The following is a 22536-nucleotide window of genomic DNA, read 5'->3' as shown; positions in this document are numbered from 1 at the left end:
CAGCACGGGTGGTGGATAATCTCTGATCATTCCTGGTCGCATCCATATTTAGTGGCTTTCTCCATCAGGATGTTGTATGTGATCAAACAGGTCAGTAGATGTGCAATCTCCCACATGTCCCTTCTCTTATTACAGATACTTGAACTAAGAATAGCATTAGAACAACAGCAAAATTCAAAAACCCAAATGGACAGGGTCCACTCCTTGTCTTGGGATTCCAGTATTCTCTCCTCCTCTTCCCCCCTTTTGATTGGTGCGGCCAGTCAATTTACAATGGTCCAGGTGGACCCAAGCCGTGCGCCCAGCGACTTTGACCACCGTAGGGGTGGGAAGTAAAACCTAGAAGGAGCCATCCCATCTTAACGAGCACCAATGAACCAGGCTCTATCCATGACAAGGCTGAAAGGGAGGGAACATTGCCGTAGGCCGCACGCACAACGTTAGTTAGAGCAAGAACATAGCCAATCATTGCTTCGGTCATGTGGTGGAAGTGGACTGAGGAGGGAGCCGAATTGTTCCGAGGGGTACGGAGCGGGCAACTGCAGGGAATCTCAGCTGGAGACAGTCGTGTCTCACCTACAGACGTGGATCGCACCTGAAATAAGGCCACAGGGAGTAGCATAACTAATGCATCCACTAGAATACAGAAGGAGCTTGATACGATAAGGAAATGTTAACCACACTGTTGGCTCTCGATGCAGGTGCAGTGTCACTGAATCACAAGATAAAAGTGACCTCAACGTTATGACCTCAGTTATTTACCAGTTAATATCAGTGGATCAACTATCTGTCAATGAAGTGATATCATGTATTGATTGGTAATTGTCTGAATATACAATGCGATCACGGCCCATGTTTTCCTTTAAGAAAAGTGTACAAGTGCCTCTGTATTAAGCCATGTGTGCAGTTCCTCTGAGGAATACAGAAATGTTTCCGGACACACTGTATCCAGCCATATGAAGAAATAAAGAGTGAAGTCTAAAACAGTCACACCGATGGTGAGGGTTCATTGATCGCGGAACCGAGTGACCCCACCAGGGGTCTGATTTTCACTTGCAAACTCAGGTATGTGTCTTAATTACACAGTGAGGAGGGACAGAAGGATAAAACATTGGGAAGGGGATGGGATAGATGTCTTTTCTGTTTTTACTTTATCTTTTCTTTTCTATCAGGGACTGACACTGATGACCTTTGTAATCTCTTTTCACAGAATATTTGAAGTTGTGAAGACGAAAGTATCAAAGTCAACAGATGGAAGGCTTAGGCCAGAAACATTGACTCTCCTGTTCCTCGGATGCAGCCTAACCTGCTGTGCTTTTCCAACGCCACACTTTCTGTCTCTAACTCTCCAGTGTCTGCAGTCCTCACGTTGACATCAAAGTCTGACAGTCACTCGATCCATCAGGACCACAACAATTTTTGACTATGGTTCTGTGCCAAGGAGCAAAGCTTTTTGGTTCCTGTTTGAGTAAATTTTCAGCATCAGTGGGACTAGATGAGAGATTCTACCGTTGCAGTGCACTGAGTGTGGAGCCTGAAACAGGGATACGGCCTGGGAAGAGGAATTCACGGCAGGGAGGGGCTCTACACGTGTTTGTGTGTAACTGAAGCTTCAGCCATAGAGAAACCCAAGGACTCCCGCCCCGTGGAGAAACCATGGAAGTGTGGCGACTGCGGGAAAAGCTTCCGTTTCCCGCCTGTCCTGGATACTGATCGGCACAGTCACACCGGGGAGAGGCCGTTCCCCTGCACCGAGTGCAGGAAGAGCTTTACCCGGGCCTGCAACCTACTGACCCACCAGCAGGTCACACGGGGGAAGAGGCCCTTCAGCTGCCCAGAGTGCAGGAAGACCTTCAGCTATTCCACCACCCTGCTGAAGCATCAGCGGGTCCACACAGGGGAGAGGCCCTTCAGCTGCACCGAGTGCGGGAAGGGATTTACCTGGGCCTCCACTCTGCTGACCCACTGACGGATCCACACCGGGGAGAGGCCATTCACTTGCCCAGTCTGCTGGAAGGCCTTCAGTGCTTCCTCTACCCTGCTAAAGGGGAGAGACCCATCAGCTGCCCCGAGTGCAGGAAGGCCTTCAGCGATTCCTCCGCAACATCAGCGGGTCCATACAGGGGAGAGGCTGTTCACTTGCTCAGTGTGGGAAGGGGTTCAGTCAGCTGAGCGACCTGTGGAGGCATGAGCAGCTCCACGAGAGGGACAGGCCCTTCGGGAAGGGGTTCACCTGCTCGGTAAAGCTGCTGACCCACTGGTGGGGGTAGTGGCCATTCACCCGCTTTCAGTTCAGGAAGGGCTTCACACACTGCACCCAACTGTAGAGGCACCAGTGTGTTCATGTAGGGTCAGGGGTTGTGCAGGTTAGGGTGGATTGACCCATAGTGCCCAGGGATGTGCAGGTTAGGTGTATTAGTCAGGGGGGGTAAATGTAGAGCACTAGGGGTAGGGGAATAGGTGTGGGTGGGTTACCCTTTGGAGAGTTGGCGTGGACTCGTTAGGCCGAATGGCCTCGCTGAAGGGAAAGGATTTTTGGAAACTGTACAGGGCAGCACTGGCGCAGTGCGTGCAAGCGGCCGTCCGGAGTAAGCGCAGTGCGGCAGCATGTTTTTGGGCCTCACTCCATTGATGATGTCACAAGGCGGAAGTGTCCCTGTCAGGTTTGAGTGGAACTCCCTCCCTCTGGGCAGCTCTTCATCCTGGGAGGGGGAGGGGAAGTGGGAGGGAGAGGGAGGAGAGGGCGAAATCAATTTTTATTTAAGGTAGACGGGTGATCATTATGGGGGACTGTAACTTGCCCAACATTAACTGGAAATGCTTTCACTCTGGTACGTCTTATGGATCAGTTTTGTCCAGTGTGTGCAGGAGGGTTTTCTGGCACAGTATGTCAAAGGGCTGACAAGAAGGAAGGCCACACTGGATCTGGTACTTGGTAATGAACCAGGCCAGGTGTTTGATTTAATGGTAGGTGAGCACTTTGGAGAGAGTGACCATAATTCAGTTAGGTTTCATTTAGCGATGGAAAGGGATAGGAACGTGCCGCAGGGCAAGAATTATTGATGGGGCAAGGGCAATTCTAATGCAATGAGGCAAGACTTAGGATGCATAGAATGAGGTAGCAAAATGCAGGGGATGGGGACAATTGAAATGTGGAGCTGGTTTAAGAAACAGATATTGTGTGTCCTTGGTTTGTATGTCCCTGTCAGATAGGGAGGAAGTGATAGGTAAGGGAACCATGGTTTTCTACAGAAATTGCATCTCTTGTTAAGCAGGAGAAGGAGACTTTTGTGACAATGAGATGAGACGGTTCAGATGAGGCCATGGAGAGCTACAGATTAGTTAGGAAGGATTTAAAGAGAGATTTAAGAGTAAACAGAGGACATGAGCAGTCTTTAGCAGGTAGAATAAAAGAGAACCCTAAAGCTTTCTATAGGTATATGAGGAATAAAAGGATGACTAAGGTAGGAATAGAGCCAAAGACAGAATTAGGAAGTTGTGTGTGGGCCCTGTGGAGATCCAAGAGCTGTTAATGAATATTTCTCATCGGTCTTCACTCAGGAAAAGGAGACTATTGTAGGGGAGAAGAATGAGATACGAGATATTAGACTAGAAAGGATCAAAGTTAGTAAGGAGGAGGTGCTATCAATTCTAGAAGGAGTGAAAGTAGACAAGTCCCCTGGGCCGGATGGGATTTATCTGAGGATTCTCTGGGAAGCTAGGGAGGATATGGTGGAGCCTTTGGCTTTGATCTTTGAGTCATCATTGTCTACAGGTTTAGTACCAGAGGAGTGGAGGGGTGCAAATGTTATGCCCTTGTTCAAGAAGGGCAGTAGAGATGACCCAGGTAATTATAGACCAGTGACCCTACGTCTGTTGCAGGGAAGCTTTTGAAAAGGAGTATAAGAGATCGGATTTATAATCATCTAGCAAGTAACAAGTTGATTTCAGATAGTCAACATGGTTTCATCAAGGGCAGGGCATCTCTCACAAACCCCATTGAGTTTTTTGAGAAGGTGACCAAGCATGTGGATGAGGTTATGGCAGTTGACGTGGTGTACATGGACCTTAGTAAAGCCTTTGATAGGGTTCCACATTGTAGGTGTTGGAGAAAATGCAGAGGCATGGGACGGGGGGTGATTTAGCAGTTTGGATCAGAAACTGGCTTGCTGAAAGAAGACAGTGAGTGGTGATTTATGGAGAATAATCAGCCTGGAGTCCCGTTACTAGTGGTGTGCCACAAAGATGTGTTTTATGACCACTGCTATTTGTCATTTTTATAGATGACTTGGACGTAGACATAGGTGGATGGGTAAGTTTGCAGTTGACACTAAAGTTGGTAGTTCCAAATAAACCAGTTGGACTATAACCTGGTGTTGTGTGATTTATAACTTTATCAACCTCAGTACAATACCAGCACCTCCACATAGTTTCTCATGAACACAGCCCACACCTCCCAGAACTGCCAGTAAACTTTACAATGCTGATGAAATGACGCAGTACCAGCAGTCGTGAAAAATTTACAATTTCTAACGATACTAGCTCCTCATTCACTGCTCCATCTGATACACAACATTGGAAACTTAGTGCAGAAGGCTGAAAGAAATGAGCAGCTTTAAAAAAAAACCTCTTGAAGCTCAAAGCCTTCAATGAGAGTCTGAGCCCAGGGTAAGTTCAGGTAACCTTTATTGTGACCCAACCTTGTTACAACTTCAGATCCCTCCCAGCAAACAAGTGTACAAAAAGTAGCTTTTCTAAAAAACAGCTCAAGGTCAAAGCCCACACACTCCCATCCCCCTGCCTTTCTTTACTATTGGTCAGCACTGAGTTGTCCCTTTGTAATTGGATCCGTGGTAAAGCCTGAACCCATAGGAAGTATTGCCTCACTCAGCAATTTCAACCTATACCCTGTCTCCAACTAAGTTTTTCATGGCTGTGGGTCTGGAGTCATGTGCAGGTCAGACCGGATAAAGGATGCAGCTGGGACGACTGAGTGAATCTTTTCCCTAAAAAGGAAGTGAGTGAATCAGATAGGAATTTCTCGACCCCCACTCCCCAAAAATGGTTTCATCGTTAGATTCTGAACTCCAGATTTCTGACTGATTTCCAATTCCACCATCTGCCGTGGTGAAATTCAAATCTGGGAGTCCCCGGAACTGGGTTGATAGTCCAGTCGATAATGGCACTCGGCCGTCGCTCCTTCAAACCTCTTGCGATGGCTCTGCAGGTGGAAGGTGTGGGTAAAGCCCTTCCCGCACTGAACCTGTCAGTACCTCAGCAGGGCAGAGGAATAACTGAAGGCCTTCCCTCACTCGGGGCAGCTGAAGGGCCTTTCGCCTGTGTGGATCCACCGGTGGATCAGCAGGGCGGAGGAATTACTGAAGGCCTTCCCGCACTCGGGGCAGCTGGAGGTCCTCTCGCCCGTGTGGATGTGCCAGTGGGTCAGCAGGTGGGAGGCCTGGGTAAAGGTCTTCCCGCACTCTGGGCAGTGGAGAGCCTCTCCCTGGTGTGACTGCCAATGAGTCTCAAGGTCAGACGGGGCATAAAAGCCTTTCCCACAGTCGCCATACTGCCATGGTTTCTCCATGGGGCAGAATTCCTCCGGTTTCTCCATGGCCAAACCTTTAGCTGCACACAAACACATATAGAGTCCCTCCCTGCTATGAATTCCTCTTTCCAGGCCATATAGCTGTTTCAGGCTCCACACTCAGTAGGCTGCAAAGGTGGGTCTCTCATCCAATCCCACTGATGCTGAAAACGCACTCAAATAGGAACCAAAAAGCTTTGCTCCTTCTCACAGAATCACAGTCAAAAATCGTGCTAGTCCCGATGGATTGAGTGACTGTCAGACATTGACGTCAAAGTGAGGACAGTGGTTACTGGATAGTCGGTGTAGGAAAGTCCGGCGGTGGAAAAGCACAGAAGGTCAGGCAGCATCCGAGGAGCAGGAGATCGATCTGTTAATTTTGAAACTTCCATCTTCAGATCTTCAAATAATCAGTAAAAAGAGATCACAAAAGTCATCACTGTCAGTACATGGTAGGAATTCAGAACAAGCAATTCTACTTTCTGTGGAATATTCTTTTCTTTTGTTATTTCACAAAATTGAAGCACCATCCCAGCCTCTCTCCCCCTCTGTTCTTACTTCACTCTAACTAATTCTCCTGAAGGTGCTGATTCAGGATCTTACAAGGGCAGAAAAGCAAAAACATCTCTCTACATCTTGGATACCTCCATCTGAAAGTTAATATCTTTCACAACATTGAGATACTGCTGAGTGAGCAGGTCTGATTTTTGGAAGCAAAAAAAAACAATGAGTTTGCAATAACCCCTTCTCTTCAGAAAATCCCCACAGTATGGAAGAGGCCACTCAGCCCAACACGTCCACACCGACCCTCCAAAGCCACACCCATTTCACTACCCCTATTGCTCCACATTGTGGAGAATAAGATCATAAGGCACAGAATTTCTACAAAAATATCAGTGTCCTGCCACAGAAACGATATTTTGAACAAACTTGGATTGTTAAGTGTTGCACTGAAAGGCATTATCACCCTCATCTACAAGCGGAAGGGGGACTGGGAGGAACTCAAAAATTGGAGACCAATCTCACTGTTGAATGCGGATTACAAAATTCTGTCAAAGGTAATCGCCAACCGGGTCAGGTCTGCTCTGGGGTCGGTGATTCACCCTGACCAAACCTGTGCTGTGCCGGGCAGGAAGATCGCTGAGAGTCTCACACTCCTCAGGGATATGATCGCCTACGTGCAGGACAGAGGGTTGGACACCTGCCTGGTCAGCCTGGACCAGGAGAAAGCCTTTGACATGATATCACACAGGTATATGAGAGATGTTCTCTCCAAAATGGGCTTTGGTGAGGGAATCTGCAATTGGATCAGACTGCTCTACACCAACATTGTCAGTGCAGTCTCAATCAATGAGTGGGAATCAGATAGCTTCCCAGTCAGATCTGGAGTCAGGCAAGGCTGCCCTCTCTCTCCTGCCTTGTTTGTGTGCTGCATAGAGCCATTTGCCAAGTCCATCAGGAAGGATGCGAGTCTGAGAGGGGTGACTATTCCTGGCAGCGGGGGCCTGCAGGTTAAGGCCTCCCTCTACATGGATGACGTCGCCGTTTTCTGCTCGGATCCGCTGTCCGTGCACAGACTCATGTGCATATGTGACCAGTTCGAACGGGTCTCGGGGACCAAGTAAACCGATGCAAGAGTGAGGCCATGCTCTTTGGGAGCTGGGCCGACCAATCCTCGATCCCCTTCACCGTCAGGACCGACCACCTGAAAGTGCTGGGTATTTGGTTCGGGGGGGCTAGGGCGTGCGCCAAGTCTTGGGAGGAGCGTATTAGCAAAGTGAGGCAGAAACTGGGCAGATGGACGCTACGGTCGCTCTCCATCGCGGGAAAAAACCTGGTCATCAGGTGTGAGGCACTGTCATTGCTATTATACGTGGCACAGGTCTGGCCTATTCCCAGAACCTGTGCCGCTGCAGTCACCCGGGCCATCTTCCAGTTTATATGGAGGTCAAAGATGGACCGGGTCCGAAGGGACTTGCTGTACAAAGATCTTGGCAACGGGGGAAAAAATACACCCAATGCCACCCTCACCCTGATGGCCACCTGTGTGTGTGGCTGCATCAAGCTGTGCGTCCCGGTACGCAAACACCAAGTGTCACTACGTACTGAGGTTCTACCTGTCCCGGTGTTGCGAAGGATGGGCCTGGCCTCGCTGCCGCGGAACGCTCCGAGTAGTTGGACCGTTCTGTATCACCTGTCCTTCGTGGAGAAGTTTATGAAGAAAAACACCTTTGACCACAAGTCCATCAGGAAGTGGTCAGCACGTAGTGTCCTTGAGACCCTTCAGGAAAAGGAGAGGGCGGATCCTATCGAGCGGTTCCCTGAGCAGACTGTCAAAGCCATTTGGCAGAATGCCTCATCACCAGAACTTTCCAACAAGCACCAAGACATGGCTTGGCTGGTGGTGAAAAGGGCTCTGCCTGTGAGATCCTTTATGCACGCCCAGACTCTCAGCCACACCGCGCGCTGCCCTCGAAGCGGCTGCGGGGGGACGAGACTGTCACACACCTCCTTCTGGAATGTGCCTATGCAGAGGAAGTCTGGAGAGGTTTGTCGATGTTCGTCCCGAGCAGCGCTGTGACACGGGACTCCGTGCTCTACGGCCTGTTCCCCGGGACGCACACCGAGACAAACATCAACTGTGCCTGGAGGATCATCAACTCGGTGAAGGACGCTCTCTGGGTGGTCCGAAACGTGCTGATCTTCCAGCTGAAGGAGTTGACCCCGACTGAGTGTTGCAGACTGGCACATTCCAAGGTCCATGCAGTCATTTGGGCTCTGCTGACACCTCAGCTAATTATATGGGCATATGATTGAAAAATGTACAGACCTGTATATAAAAATGATAAATTGTGATCTCTGTATGTACATGTTTACATATGTATGGCATGACCAACTGTACAGACCATCAAATTATTTTATGAATAAAGTATATTTTTGAAATTAAAAAAAAGGTGGCCCCATAGTTGACACAGGGGCCGCCCCACGACCAGTAGAACTCCACCACCCAGGCGGCCGACGAGTTCCCAAGCAGGCCCTTAACCCCATCCGCCTCCGAAATGCTCACCGGCTCCTGCCTGCTGTACAGCCGGCCGATGTGGCCGTGACACAGCAGCTGCGCCAGGAAGGCGGCGGTGCCCAGTGACGGGTGTCTGCCCCAGGCCGCACGGCGCCATTTTCCTAACGGCCGCCCTCCCGCCGCTTCCCCGCTCGAGCGACTTCTCCTCCCAACCGCCTTCGCCCCCGCGTGACGTCTGCACGGGGGGATGGGCGGGGCCGGGGGAGCCTCACCGTCACCAAGCAACAGCCACCTCGCGCTACAACTGCTCATTCACAAAAACAAACTCCTGTCTCGCTCTGCAGCTGCAGGGGGGACACTGCCACGTTTCGAGGAGCCCTGTCTACATTGGGAAAGCTCACGGCTCAATTTAAACAGATATTCCGACATCTAACGGAACGGCGTCACATATAAAGTGGGCAATCTGCATTTTAAAGGGACGTGAACATTTTAACGGGCTATTTCTGCAAATAAAGAGGGTTAAATGGACAAGATTACCATTCAAAGGGATGGGGGCACATTCAAAGGGATATCTTAATATGTAAAGTGACGCAGTTATATCTAAATGAATCTACATTTCGAAGAGATGTTGCCTATTTGTAAGCAGAAATATCCCTTTAAGAGACATATTCATATCTAAAGGGGTAAATATACATTGCGCTTAGAGGAGCAGAACATATTTAAAGGGCTGAGCTACAAGTACGGGGCATTTTTATATTTAAAACGATACATTGAAATCTAAAGAGACTTGGACATAATTAATGGTATATGGTAATATTTACAAAGCATGACCATATTGGAAATAGTGCAGCCACTTTGAAAAAGGGGTTTGGGGTTGCCGTGAGATGGTTAATTTTTAAGGAAATAAGCAAGTTATTACGATTTGAAATGATCTTGAAGGGGTAATGTAACCAGTAAATGGCAAAGGTAATTGCAAAATTCTTGAAAAGAAAACGATTCCAGATATATGCGGATGCAGGGAAATAATTCAACAAAAGAGCCATTATTAATTTGATGGACCAAACAATCTCCTTTTGAGAGATATAAATGGGAGCATCAATATTGAAGAAGAAATTCCTATTTTTGTTCTCCTCCCAAAGTCTCTGTCTTGTCAGAGTACAGTGCAAGCCAGTACAATTTGTTATGCCACAGTCGAACTTGCAACTCAACCTCACCGAATATTCATATCTGTGTTCTTAGCAGTCAAATACTGGCTCTGCCAGTGATGCTCACATTCCACGAACAAATAAAACAGATTATGGTGCTGCTATCACTGCATGTGCCAGAATTAAAAGGATCAGAACAATTCTGAACTCACACTACACACAGTTTGTGTACAATGCCATTATTTCTACTTAGTCTGTACCAAATTAAGAGCAGCCAGTTTACATTTCATTGGCAATTCTGCATGTTGACTTTCTATCATCACAATCTCTTTGACGTTCTTGTATGTGCCTAAATTAATCTTCAGATTATTCAATTGTGAAACAATGTTACTAGACTAAAAATTCACAACTTCACCAACTGCCAAAACATTTTTTTTAGGCTATTTGGGCAGTAGCACTGACAAATGAAATATCAAAGAAATACAAAGGTATGAAGAGGGTTACATACATTTAACCAAATACAATGGCAGTGCAGAGAATTTCAGAAAAAGTGCAATAAATATTCACTTTTTACCCCTTGTTCAACTCATTCAAGAATTTCAAATTGAATTTGTGGTAATTCAAGAGCAAATGGCAACATTCGTTTGTTAATAGATTCACCATAAATTGTGAAAGACCACTTTTATCAAAGTCACAATGTTTAATCCCAAACGGAGCAATTAAGTACAAAGTTACTTTCAACTATTTAATAAGACACTGCAAACTTTATTTCAAATGAAAATACAATCATTTTATAATTTGGATAAGATCTTTAGAAAGGAAATATATTAAACAAAATAAACAAAATAGCTTTCCTGGGTATCAATATTGACAACAGTTGTGCAGCAATTATTTGGCAATTGACCAACTAATTGAAATAATTTCAGAATAAATGAGCTGCTTCATTATTATACACAGATATTTTAATACCAATCGCATGAAAAGAAAATGGTTGCCTTAAAGAGCCAGGTAAAGTTAAATAAAATAGAAAAGCATCTTACAGAATTCACTTCAAATCATCTCTGGCGAATCACAAAAAGATGATGCTCAATAAACCAAATGATGGACAATCACTGGTAATGATGGAAAAACATTGTAAAGAATGTAGATATCTCAATTATACCTTAAAAGAATATCTACTCTGCCTTGGACAAGAACAACTGAAAGTTTTTTTTTTGTCTGATTGAAATCTACAATAGCCAAGCTTTAGAAAATCCATCACTGAGCCCGATCTTAAATAAACGTTTTTTTCCCCCAGGAAATCCTTTTCAACTTTCGGGCTTCTCCAGCTACAATTAGCATGAAGGAAAGGTGAAGCTCAGTGGGGAAAGGCTGAGTAATAGCATATCTAGGCTCTCACCGTATTCTCCAAAGAAAAACATACATCTGGATGGGGACATGAATAGGAAGTATTCAGAGGGATATGGGCCAAATGCTGGCAAATGGGTTACTAGATTAATTTAGCATATCTGGCTGGCCTGGACTGAAGGGTTTGTTTCTGTGTGCTCATTACAGATACCCCTCTTCTGGGATCCCCATATAAGCTGTTATTTTCATGAAATAATCTGACAATTGTTGACTTCCATCAACCTCCTGAGAAATTTCCTCTCTCTGCAAAGTGGTGTTCACGTTGGCAAGTTCAATCCTCCTCCGGTCCTCTGGAACACACTCTATAATGCACAACGTTCTCAATACCTGTTTAACGTTCAGTGGGAAACTACTTTCAGTCCAACAGTTAGACAGAATTCCTCCGAAATGTTTTTGGCAAATGCACTGCTCCCACAAGAGCTTGTGGGCCCACAGTTCAAATGCTTTTAACAGCCTTTTTTTTTTTAAATTTCCCCACCTTCCCAGGATACAGAATTTCTCCCACCAGAAATTGTTTGCCCTGAAAAAAATCCAGCAGGATGATGATTATGGAGCTATCAATAAAAATGCCTCATATGGTTCACCCAAGGTTAGAAATGGAAGAACATCTCTCTTCAAAGTTACTGTTCCATTTGCCCTTTCAAAATTCCTCGAATTTAAGGTGTTCCATTGTAGCATTTAATTATGATCCATTAAAAGCAGTATCCAGTCTCATCTGAGTGCGGAACCAACTCAACTGACTGAACAAGCGAAATAACTTTTCTGTCTGCTCTTTAGATGTGACATCCTCTCCCTCTCTCTGTTGATGCAACAGGATTACCAGAGCTGGAAGTACCACTCTCGGAATACAATTGCTGATCAACAGTTTACTTGAACTGTTTAACATAAGGATTTAAAAGCTGCTAGCCCGATCTCTCACAAAGCACAAAAGCCAAACTGTTCACCCGTGCCTGCGCAGAGGAGAAATTTCACTTGGAATAGATCACAAAATAAGAACTGTTTCCAGTCCCACAACTCATGTGCTTCCCACGGACAAAGTTAAACATCACACACCACCAGGTTATAATCCAACAGGTTTGTTTGGAAGCACTAGCTTTCGGAGCGCCGCTCCTTCATCAGGTGGTTGTGGAGAATGAGATCATGATTATGGAATTTACAGCCAATGGAGTCCAGTGTCATGGAAATGTAATACATCAAACAATTTTAGATTAAATCTTTCACCTTTCGAATGGGTTTCTGTTCTTTGGTATGTTCATCCCAGAATTTGATTTTAATTATCTTCTCAAGAATATCATTCAAATGCAGAGCTTTTCTAACAATAGGTGTGAATTCTGTCTGCATCCGAATATTGAGTCAGAGTGACATTTTTCTTAGAGAAAAACTCTGCATTTAAATTTCATTTTTGAGGAGGTAATTTATAGATTAGGGTGTAGAGGTTAGGGTGGATTGGCTGTGCTGAATTACCCATAATGACCAGGGATGTGCAATTTAGGGTGGATTGTCCATGGGAAATACGGAGGATGGAAATGGATATGGGTGAAACTCTTCGGAGGGCCAGAGTAAAATAAATGGGCTGAATGGCCTGCTTCCACATTGTCGGGGGAGTCATAGAATCCCAACAAAGGAGAATTTTGTCTGCATCTATCCTGTCAAGCCCCTTTCAGAATTCTACTGGTTTCAATAAGATCACTTCTGGTTCAGAGAGGTATACAGCACAGAAACAGGCCCTTTGGTTCAATTCATCCATGCCAATCAGGATTCCAAAACTAAACTAGTCCCACTTGCCTGTGTTTGGCCCATATCCCTCTAAACCTTTCTATGCATGTACTCATCCAAATTCCACATGGAAACCACCCTCTGTCAAAACGTTGCCCCTCACGTTCCTTTTAAATTTCTCTCCTCTCACTTTAAAGAAATATGCCCCTGAGTCTTGAGCTCCCCTATGCTAAGGAAGAGCCCTTTGCTATTCACCTTACCTCCACTCCTCATGATTTTATCAATCTCAATAATGTCACTCCTCAACCTCCTGTGCTCCAATAAATAAAGTCCCAATCTCTTCTTATAACTCAAACCCTCCAGTCTTGGCAACATCCTGGTAAATCTTTACCGAACCCTCTCTCATAGAATTCTTCATATTACAGGTTCACCAGAATCGTACTCAGTACTCTACAAGTGGCCTCACCAACATCCTGTACAACCTCAACATGATGTCCCAACCCCTATACTCAATGGGGTGAACATTGAGTATGCTACATTGAGTACAAAGTATGCTAAATGCCTTCTTGACCACCCTGTCTAGCAACGATGCAACTTTCAAAGAACTATGTACCTGAACCCCACCATGTCTCTCTTTTACAGCACTACACAGGGCCCTAGCATTATCTGTACAAGTCCTGCCCTTCCTTGTTTTAGCAAAACACAAGACCTCGCTTTTAATAGCTCACTCATACACATGCTTTCTCTGAGACACCCACACATACACGCCCCCAACACTCTCTCAGGCTTATACTCCATCACACAGTCACTTTACCAAACATGCACACACTTTACGTGCACTCTCATGCACAAACTCACATGCACGCATTCACACATCACTTTTTGGGCAAACTTGTATTGGCAGAATTATGTTTGCAGATACATTCTACTTTGCTCAAAAAGTGCAGAAACTGTAGGCAGTCAATCCGTGTAATATTTTATAATTTCCTACTTGGGAACTAGAACCAGTCTGATTCAAGATTGGGATACAGACAGACTCGAACCTCACACTTTTAATGCATTGTCTGGGCTGAGATGTCACTTATTTTAAAAAAAAACCTTAAGTCATCTCGAGAATGTGAATTAATAGTAGTTCTGGGATTTACAGATTAATGAACTGAAACCTGCAACTCATTCTAAAAGGTGAAAGACTTAACAGCAATTTGGTTTGTTCAATATGTCATTTCAGTTGCATGACACTGTGATCTTTTGCTATAAAATCTGTGTCTTATGATCCTGTTCCACAGTTACCCGATGAAGGAGCAGTGCTCCAAAAGCTCATACTTCCAAGTAAACCTGTTAGACTATAACCTGGTGTTGTGTGATTTTTAACTTTATCCAGCCCAGTCCAACATCGGCTCCTCCATATAATTTCTCGCGAACGCAGCCCACACCTCCTGATGCTGCCAGGAAACTTTATAACGCCGATGAAATGACACACTCTGCACTCCTGAAAAATTGACAAGTTCTCACGATACTGGCTGCTCATTCACGACTCCATCTGATACGCAACATTGGAAGGTTAGTGCAGGAGGCTGAAAGAAATGACAGCTTTAAAACAAAAACTCTTGGAGCTCAAAGCTTTCAATGAGAGTCTGAGCCCCGCAGCAAGTTCAAATAACCTTTATTGCGACCCAACTTTGTTACAGCTTCAGATCCGCTCAGCAAAATGGCAGAGAAAAAAGTAGCTGCTTTTTAAACAGCTCAAAGTCAAAGCGCACACACTCCCCGCACCCCCCCATCACTTTCTTTACTATTGGTCAGGCACCAAGATGTCCCTTTGTAATTGGATCCTCGGTACAGCCTTAACCTGGAGGAAGCATTGACTCACTCAGCAATTTCAACCCATACCCTGTATAGCGCCATCTGCTGCAGTGGGATTCAAACCCGGGACCCCCTGGAACTGGGTTAATAGTCCAGTCGATAATGGCACTCAGCCGTCATGCCTTCAATCACCCTATGTGAACTCGCTGGTGCCTCTGGAGGAGGGAGGAGCGCGTGAAGTCCTTTCCGCACTCGGGGCAGCTGAAGGGCCTCTCCCCTGTGTGGACCCGCCGGTGGGTCAGCAGGTTGAAGGAATTGCTGAAGGCCTTCCCACACTCGGGGCAGCTGAAGGGCCTCTCCCCGGTGTGGAACCGCTGGTGGGTCAGCAGGTTGGAGGAATTGCTGAAGGCCTTCCTGCACTCAGGGCAGCTGAAAGGCTTCTCTCCATTGTGGATTCGCCGGTGCCTCAGCAGGTTGGGGGAATGGCAGAAGGCCTTCCCACACTCGGGGCAGCTGAAGGGCCTCTCCCCAGTGTGGATCCGCTGGTGGATCAGCAGAGAAGAGGAATTGTTGAAGGCCTTCCCACACTCGGGGCAGCTGAAGGGCCTCTCCCCAGTGTGGACCCGCCGATGGGTCAGCAGGGAAGAGAAATCGCTGAAGGCCTTCCCACACTCAGGGCAGCTGAAGGGCCTCTCCCCGGTGTGGGTCCACCGGTGGGTCAGCAGGTTGGAGACCTGGGCAAATCTCTTCCCGCACTCAGGGCAGGAGAACGGCCTCTCCCCTGTGTGGGCCCGCATGTGCCTCAGCAGGTGGGAGGCCCGGGTAAATCTCTTCCCGCACTTGGGGCAGTTGAAGGGCCTCACCTCCGTGTGGGACCGCTGGTGCCTCAGCAGGTCGGAGCATTTGCTGAAGGCCTTCCCACACTCTGGACAGGAGAACGGCCCCTCCCCTGTGTGGATGCGCCGATGAGTCTCCAGGACAGACGGGAAATGGAAGCTTTTTCCGCCATCACCACACTTCCACCATTTCTCCACGGGGCGGGATTCCTCAGGGTTCTCCATGGCCGAAGCTTCAGCTGCACACACACACACACACACACACACACACACACACACTTCCAGCCCCTCCCTGTCGTCAATTCCTCTTTCCAGGCTGTAGATGCTGCTACACACCCCACACTCAATGCGCTGCAACAGTAGGGTCTCTCATCCAGTCCCACTGATGCTGAAAACGTACTCAAACAGGAACCAAAATGCTTTGCTCCTTCTCACAGAATCATAGTTGAAAATTGTTTCCGGTCCCGATGGATTGAGTGACTGTCAGACATTGACATCAAAGTGAGGACTGCAGACGCTGGAGAGTCAGTGTCGAAATGTGTGGTACTGGAAAAGCGCAGCAGGTCAGGCAGCATCCGAGGAGCAGGAGAGTCAATGTTTCGGGCATAAGAACTTCATGCGTTGATTTTGAAGCTTCTATCTTCAAATCCACTGTTTAAAAGACATTACAAAAGTCATCACTGTCAGTGCAGGGTAAAAATTCAAAACAAGCAATTCTACTTTCTGCGGAATATTCTGGTCTTTTGTTACTCCACAAAATTGAAAGCACCATCCCACTCTGTTCTCACTCTGATATAACTAATTCCCCTGAAGGTGCTGATTCAGGATCTTACAGGGGCAGAAAAAGCAAAAACATCAAGACTGACATCTCTCCAAATTTTGGATAATTCCACCTGAAAGTTAATATCTTTCACAACACTGGGATACTGCTGAGAGTGAGCAGGTCTGCTTTTGGGAAGCAAACAAAAAAGTGTCAATTCAGGGTGAACCTGCAATGCAGCTTCTTGGTTAACGACCCCAGGAAGGTGGGAGCAAACGGAGACATCAAGGCATTAACACCTACACACTTCAGTCAAGCTCTGCTGCTTCCTGTCAGAGCAAAACATCCTCAAAGTCCAGTCATCACAACCACACTTCTGCTTTCACTGAAGACGATTAGAGTCACACAGCACGGAAACAGACCCTTGGGCCCAACCTGTCCGAGCTGACCAGATTTCCTAAATTAATCTAGTCACATTTGCCATCACTTGGCCCCTATATGGGCCGGGTGCTGGCAGCTGGGACTAAATTGGGTTGGCTGTCTGGTCGACAAGGACGAGTTGGATCGAAAGGTCTGTTTCCGTACTGTACATCTCTATGACGCCAGTCGCATATGCCACCACGTGGCCGCTCTCCATCTGAACCCTTTGTATTCATCCGCCCATCCAGATGCCTTTTAACTGTAGGAATTGTACCAGCCCCCACCACTTCCTCTGGCAGCTCATCCCATATACACATCACCCTCTTCATGAAAACGTTGCCCCTGAGGTCTCTTTTACATCTCCCCACTGCCCTCACCCTGAACCTATGACCCTCCAGTTCGGGACTCCCCCATCCCAAGGGAAAGACCTTGACTATTTATCCTATCCATGCTCATGATTTTATAAAAGTCTATAATGTCACCTCTCAGGCTGTGGCGCAATGGGGAAAACAGCCCCTCCCCATCCTTCTGTCCCTCCTCACCCAGGTAATTAAGACACATACCTGAGTTTGCAGCGTCAGCTCCCTCCCTGGATTCACTCCAATTGCCACAAGTGAATAGATTTCCCCCCTCCCCTCTCTGTCCCTCCCAGGATGAAAAGTTGCCCAAAGAGAGGGAGTTTCACTCAAACTGACAGGGCCATTTCCGTGTTGTGACGCCAATGGGTGAGGGAGGGGGAGGGAGAAGGGACGAAACAAAAGGGTCAGGGCAAGGTGCACAGTTTGCAGGAATCCCTTCCCTTCACAGAATCCCCACAGCGTGGAAGCAAGCCACTCAGCCCAACGAGTCCAAACCAACACTCGAAGGGTAACCCACCCACACCGATTCCGCTAGACCTGTTGCTCTACTCCCTGACTATCACACCTAATCTGCACGTCCCTGGGTACAATGGATAACTTAGCATAGCCAATCCCCCCTAACTTGGACAAAGTTAACAATCACAATACCATGTTATAGCCCAACAGGTTTATTTAGAAGCTCTAGCTTTTGGAACGCTGTTCCTTCATCAGGTGATTGTGGAGAATAAGATCATAAGACACAGAATTTATAGAAAAACATGACAGTGTCCTGCCACTGAAATGATACATTTAACAAACCTGGATTGTTAAGTCTTTCATCTTTTCAAATGGGTTGCAGGTATCATTAATATGCACACCCCAGTCTTCCTGGAAGGCACCTTCTCCATATAATTTTAATAACAAAGTGTCATTTCTGCTCAGCTCTGCATATATACATTCACTCCTGTGGACTTGTGTGCGTGCGCGCATGAGAGAGAAAATGTCTATTTCCATCCTGTTTATCTCTGTCTATTTGAGAACAGATGCCTTACTTCTGTTGGTGTAAATATTGTTGTAAATCATAGCTGGGTTCTCATAGATAGATGTAAGAGAGAGAGAATTCCTCAAGTAGGACAGAATCAGAATCCTGGGAGACCCCCATTTCTGGTTTACTTCCGAATGAACAAACATTAAACGTGAGCACCTATTTGTTTCAAATTTGATTTCATTTTTCGTGTGATTCCCTGCTATGATGATACTATGTGTCTGGATGGTTGACAGGCTGGGAAATTGTGGATTGGGGCTTGATTGGCTGAATGCTGTATTGTTCCGGAAAGTGAAAAAAAGAAGCGGCGGGGGGGGTGGGGGGGGCAAATCTTCAGCAAAAATCCAGCAAAGCGGAGAACAGACCGACATCTTACGCTGTGGGAACAGGGAGATCAGCACAGGACAGAGAAATCAGGACCTGAAATCCGAGCTGACACCCTGTGATCAGTGCTTTCATTAGCAGCACCAACCCTATACCTTTACCTCACTTCCCATTTGACCAAACCCTCGATATTCAGGATCCAATCCTTGCCATCCTGAAGCCATGTCTCTGTAAGGAGTCTCCGATCATAATTATTCTCTTCAATGTGTGCAGTCAACTCATTCACTTTTGTTACAATGCAGCACACATTCGGATACTGTTTCTGGTTTCAATTTTTGTGATCTTTAGAATCCAGTTTTTATTGCTGGTATATTTACTCTCCTTGTCCCTATCATTCTCTAAAGTTCATTTCCCACATCACTACACTGCTCACTGGCCTTGTTTTGGATTGTTCATGCTAAATTGTCCATAATATTGAGGTTAGGTGGGTTAGCCATGGGAAATGCAGGGTTGTAGTTTCATATCCAGCCTGCTCTGCCATTCATTAAGATCATGGCTGATCTATCCATTCTCTCAGATCCTCCCCACCCTGCATTGTCCCAACTACCCTAATTCCCCTACCATTGCAAAAACCCATCCAACTGTGTCTTGAACATACTTAACAAAGCTGCCTCTACTGCTTCCTTGGACAGAGAATTCCATAGATTCACTACACTCCAGGAAAAGCAATTCCTCCTCATCTGTGTCCTGAATCTACTCCTCCTAATCTTGAGACCTGGTTTCATTCACCAGCAGAAATGACTCAATAGGTAGGGCTTCATCTCCACAGTGCAATGAATTCCCACTTTCCACCAAAATCCTGGATGTACTCACTCACTCAGTTGCTGTCTCACAAATGCAGGATTTCATTGTAACTTATTCTGCTCCCATTAAGGGCAAAGCATCTTTGAAAGCTGCTCTGAAACTCCAGCCTTCACAATCACACTTCTGCTTTCACCAAAGAAAATTAGAGTCATACAGCACGGAAACAGGCCTTTTGGTCCAACTTGCCCGGCCAAACAATTATCCTAAATTAATCTCGTCCAATTTGCCTGCAAGTGGCCCATATCCCTCTAAACCCTTCCTATTCATGTACGCATCCAGGTGCCTTTAGAAATTCTCAAACATATGCCTTCTAGTTTTGAACTCTCCTACCTTGGGGAAAAGACCTTGGATATTCACCCTATCCATGCCTCTTATGAACGTCTATAAGGTCACCCCTAAGCCTCCAATGCTCTCAGGAAAATATCCCCGGCCGAATGAGCCTCTCCCTGTAGCTCGAACCCTCCAACTCTGACAGCAACCTTGTAAATCTTTTCCGACATCTTTCAAAGTTTCACAACATCTTTCCCGTAAAAGGGTGACCAGAAATGAATGCAGTCTTCCAAACGTGGACTAACAAATGTCCTACACAGCCATAACATGACCTCCCAACTCCTATACTCAATGCACTGACCAATAAAGGAAATGCCTCCTTTACTATCCTGTCTACTGGTAACTCCACTCTCAAGGAACTATGAACCTGCACTCCAAGGTCTCTTTGTTCTGCAACACTCCCCTTAACGGTGTCAGTCCTGCCTGGATTGCTTGACCAAAATGCAAACCACATATTTCTCTGAATTAAACTCCATCTACCACACTTTGGCCAATCAGCCCACCTGATCAGTTCTAATTTATAATGAACTCTCTTTCCTCGCTTATTCTTTAGAAGTTGAAAATCTCTTTCCCACACACTCTCCCTCCATTCTCAGTTTGCTGAACCTAATCCCTGCTGTAACTCATCCTGAAGGATGCAGTTGACGCTGGTTAATAGGCCCACAAGCAGGGGGGTTCTAACTGAAACAAAGAATACTGAACGGCCTGGAAAGAGTGGAAGTTAGGAAGATGTTTCCATTGGTTGGAGGGATTAGAACCAGTGGGCACAGCCTTAGAGTAAAGGGAAGACCTTTCAGAATGGAGGTAAGGAGAAACTTCTTCAGCCAGAGAGTGGTGAATCTATGGAATTCACTGCCACAGAACGCTGTGGAGGCCAGGTCACTGAGGATAATTAGAACGTAGAACAGTACAGCACAGCACAGAACAGGCCCTTCAGCCCACGATGTTGTGCCGACCATTGATCCTCATGTGAGGTAAACCTAATGTACAAACCCTCAAATGTCTGTGACCATATGCATGTCCAGCAGTCTCTTAAATATCCCCAATGACCTTGCCTCCACAACTGCTGCTGGCAATGCATTCCAAGCTCTCTCAACTCTCTGCGTAAAGAACCCGCCTCAGACATCCCCTCTATACTTTCCACCAAACAGCTTAAAACTATGACCCCTCGTGTTAACAATTTATGCCCTGGGAAAAAGTTTCTGGCTATCAACTCGATCTATGCCTCTCATTATCCTGTACACCTCAATTAGGTCCCCTCTCTTCCTTCCTTTTTCCAATGAAAAAGGTTCGAGCTCAATCAATCTCTCTTCGTAAGATAAGCCCTCCATTCCAGGCAGCATCCTGGTAAACCTCCTCTGAACCCTCTCCAAAGCATCCACATCTTTCCTATAATAGGGCGACCAGAACTGGACACAGTATTCCAAGTGCTGTCCAACCAAAGTTTTATGGAGCTGCAACAAGCTCTCACGGCTCTTAAACTCAATCCCCCTGTTAATGGGAGCCAAAACACCATATGCTTTCTTAACAACCCTGTCCACCTGGGTGGCAATTTTAAGGGATCTACGTACCTGCACACCAAGATCCCACTGTTCCTCCACACTGCCAAGAATCCTGTCTTTAATCCTGTACTCAACTTTCAAGTTCGACCTTCCAAAATGCATCACTTCGCATTTATCCAGGTTGAACTCCATCTCCCACCTCTCAGCCCATCTCTGCATCCTGTCAATGTCACGCTGCAGCCTACAACAGTCCTCTATACTGTCAACGACACCTCCAACCGTTGTGTCGTCTGCAAACTTGCGAACCCATCCTTCAATCTCCTCATCCAAGTCATTAATAAAAATTACAAAGAGTAGAGGCCCAAGAACAGAGCCCTGTGGAACACCACTCACCACTGACTTCAAGGTACAATATTTTCCTTCCGCTACCACTCGCTGTCTTTTGTCGACCAGCCAATTCTGTATCCAGACAGCTAAATTTCCCAGTATCCCATTCCTCCTGACCTGCTGAACGAGCCTACTATGGGGAACCTTATCAAATGCCTTACTGAAGTCCATATACACCACATCCACCGCTCGACCCTCATCAACTTGTCAAGTAACATCCTCAAAGAACTCAATAAGATTTGTGAGGCATGACCTGCCCCTCACAAATTCGTGCTGACTGCCTTTAATCAAGCCATGCTCTTCCAGATGGTCATAAATCCTATCCCTCAGAATCCTTTCTAACACCTTGCAGACAACAGACGGGAGACTGACTGGTCTGTAATTGCCAGGGATTTCCCTATTTCCTTTCTTGAAGAGAGGAATTACATTTGCCTCCCCCAGTCCTCAGGTATGACTCTGGTGGAGAGCGAGGATGCAAAGATCTTCGCAAGCGGTGAAGAAATCACATTTCTCGCTTCCCAAAGCGGCAGAGGACAAATCTGGTCTGGCCCTGGCGACTTGTCAATCTTAATGTTTGTCAAAATTTTCAATACATCGGCTTCCTCAATCTCTATCTGCTCCAGCATGCTTAACTGCTCCTCAATGGTTTCATTCACTACAAGGTCCTTTCCTTTAGTAAAGACAGAAGCAAAAAACTCATTTGGGGCTTCCCCTACCTCCTCAGACTCTATACACAAGTTCCCTATGCTATCCCTGATCGACTCTACTCTTTCTTTGATCATTCTGAGATAGAGACGTTCTTGAGCATCAAGGGGATCGAGGATTATGGGGACAAAGTGGGAGAACAGGTTTGATAAACCTATCAGCCATAATTGAATGGCGGAGCAGACCCGATGGGCTAAATGGCCTTAATTTCTGCTCCTGTGTCTTACGGTCTCTTGCTATCCTGGACAGAGGGGGCGAGAATTGGAAGCAGGAGTAGGCCATCTGGCTGGTCAAGCCTGCACCAGCATTCAAAAAGATCATATATGCTATTATGTGCTGTATAACTCT

The 22536-nt window shown here is 46.4% G+C and overlaps 1 protein-coding gene across 1 annotated transcript in view; it reads right to left on the bottom strand.

Annotated features, from left to right (window-relative positions):
* Nucleotides 1-14520: 14520 nt before the first annotated feature.
* Nucleotides 14521-22536, bottom strand: part of LOC148144177 (uncharacterized) — a 67607-nt gene continuing 59591 nt past the window's right edge. The window contains exon 4 of the mRNA XM_087975305.1: nt 14521-15410. Coding sequence (XP_087831431.1) covers nt 14866-15410 — 545 coding nt within the window. The 3' untranslated portion in view covers nt 14521-14865. The remainder of the gene's footprint in view (nt 15411-22536) is intronic.

The sequence above is a fragment of the Chiloscyllium plagiosum genome, unplaced genomic scaffold (genome assembly GCF_037043375.1).
Source record: "Chiloscyllium plagiosum isolate Xiang-an unplaced genomic scaffold, Cpla_swu_hap1 HiC_scaffold_27, whole genome shotgun sequence".
In the NCBI taxonomy this organism is placed as follows: Eukaryota; Metazoa; Chordata; class Chondrichthyes; order Orectolobiformes; family Hemiscylliidae; genus Chiloscyllium; species Chiloscyllium plagiosum.
The sequence above is the reverse complement of the archived record's forward strand: the minus strand, read 5'-3'. Positions and strand labels throughout refer to the sequence as shown.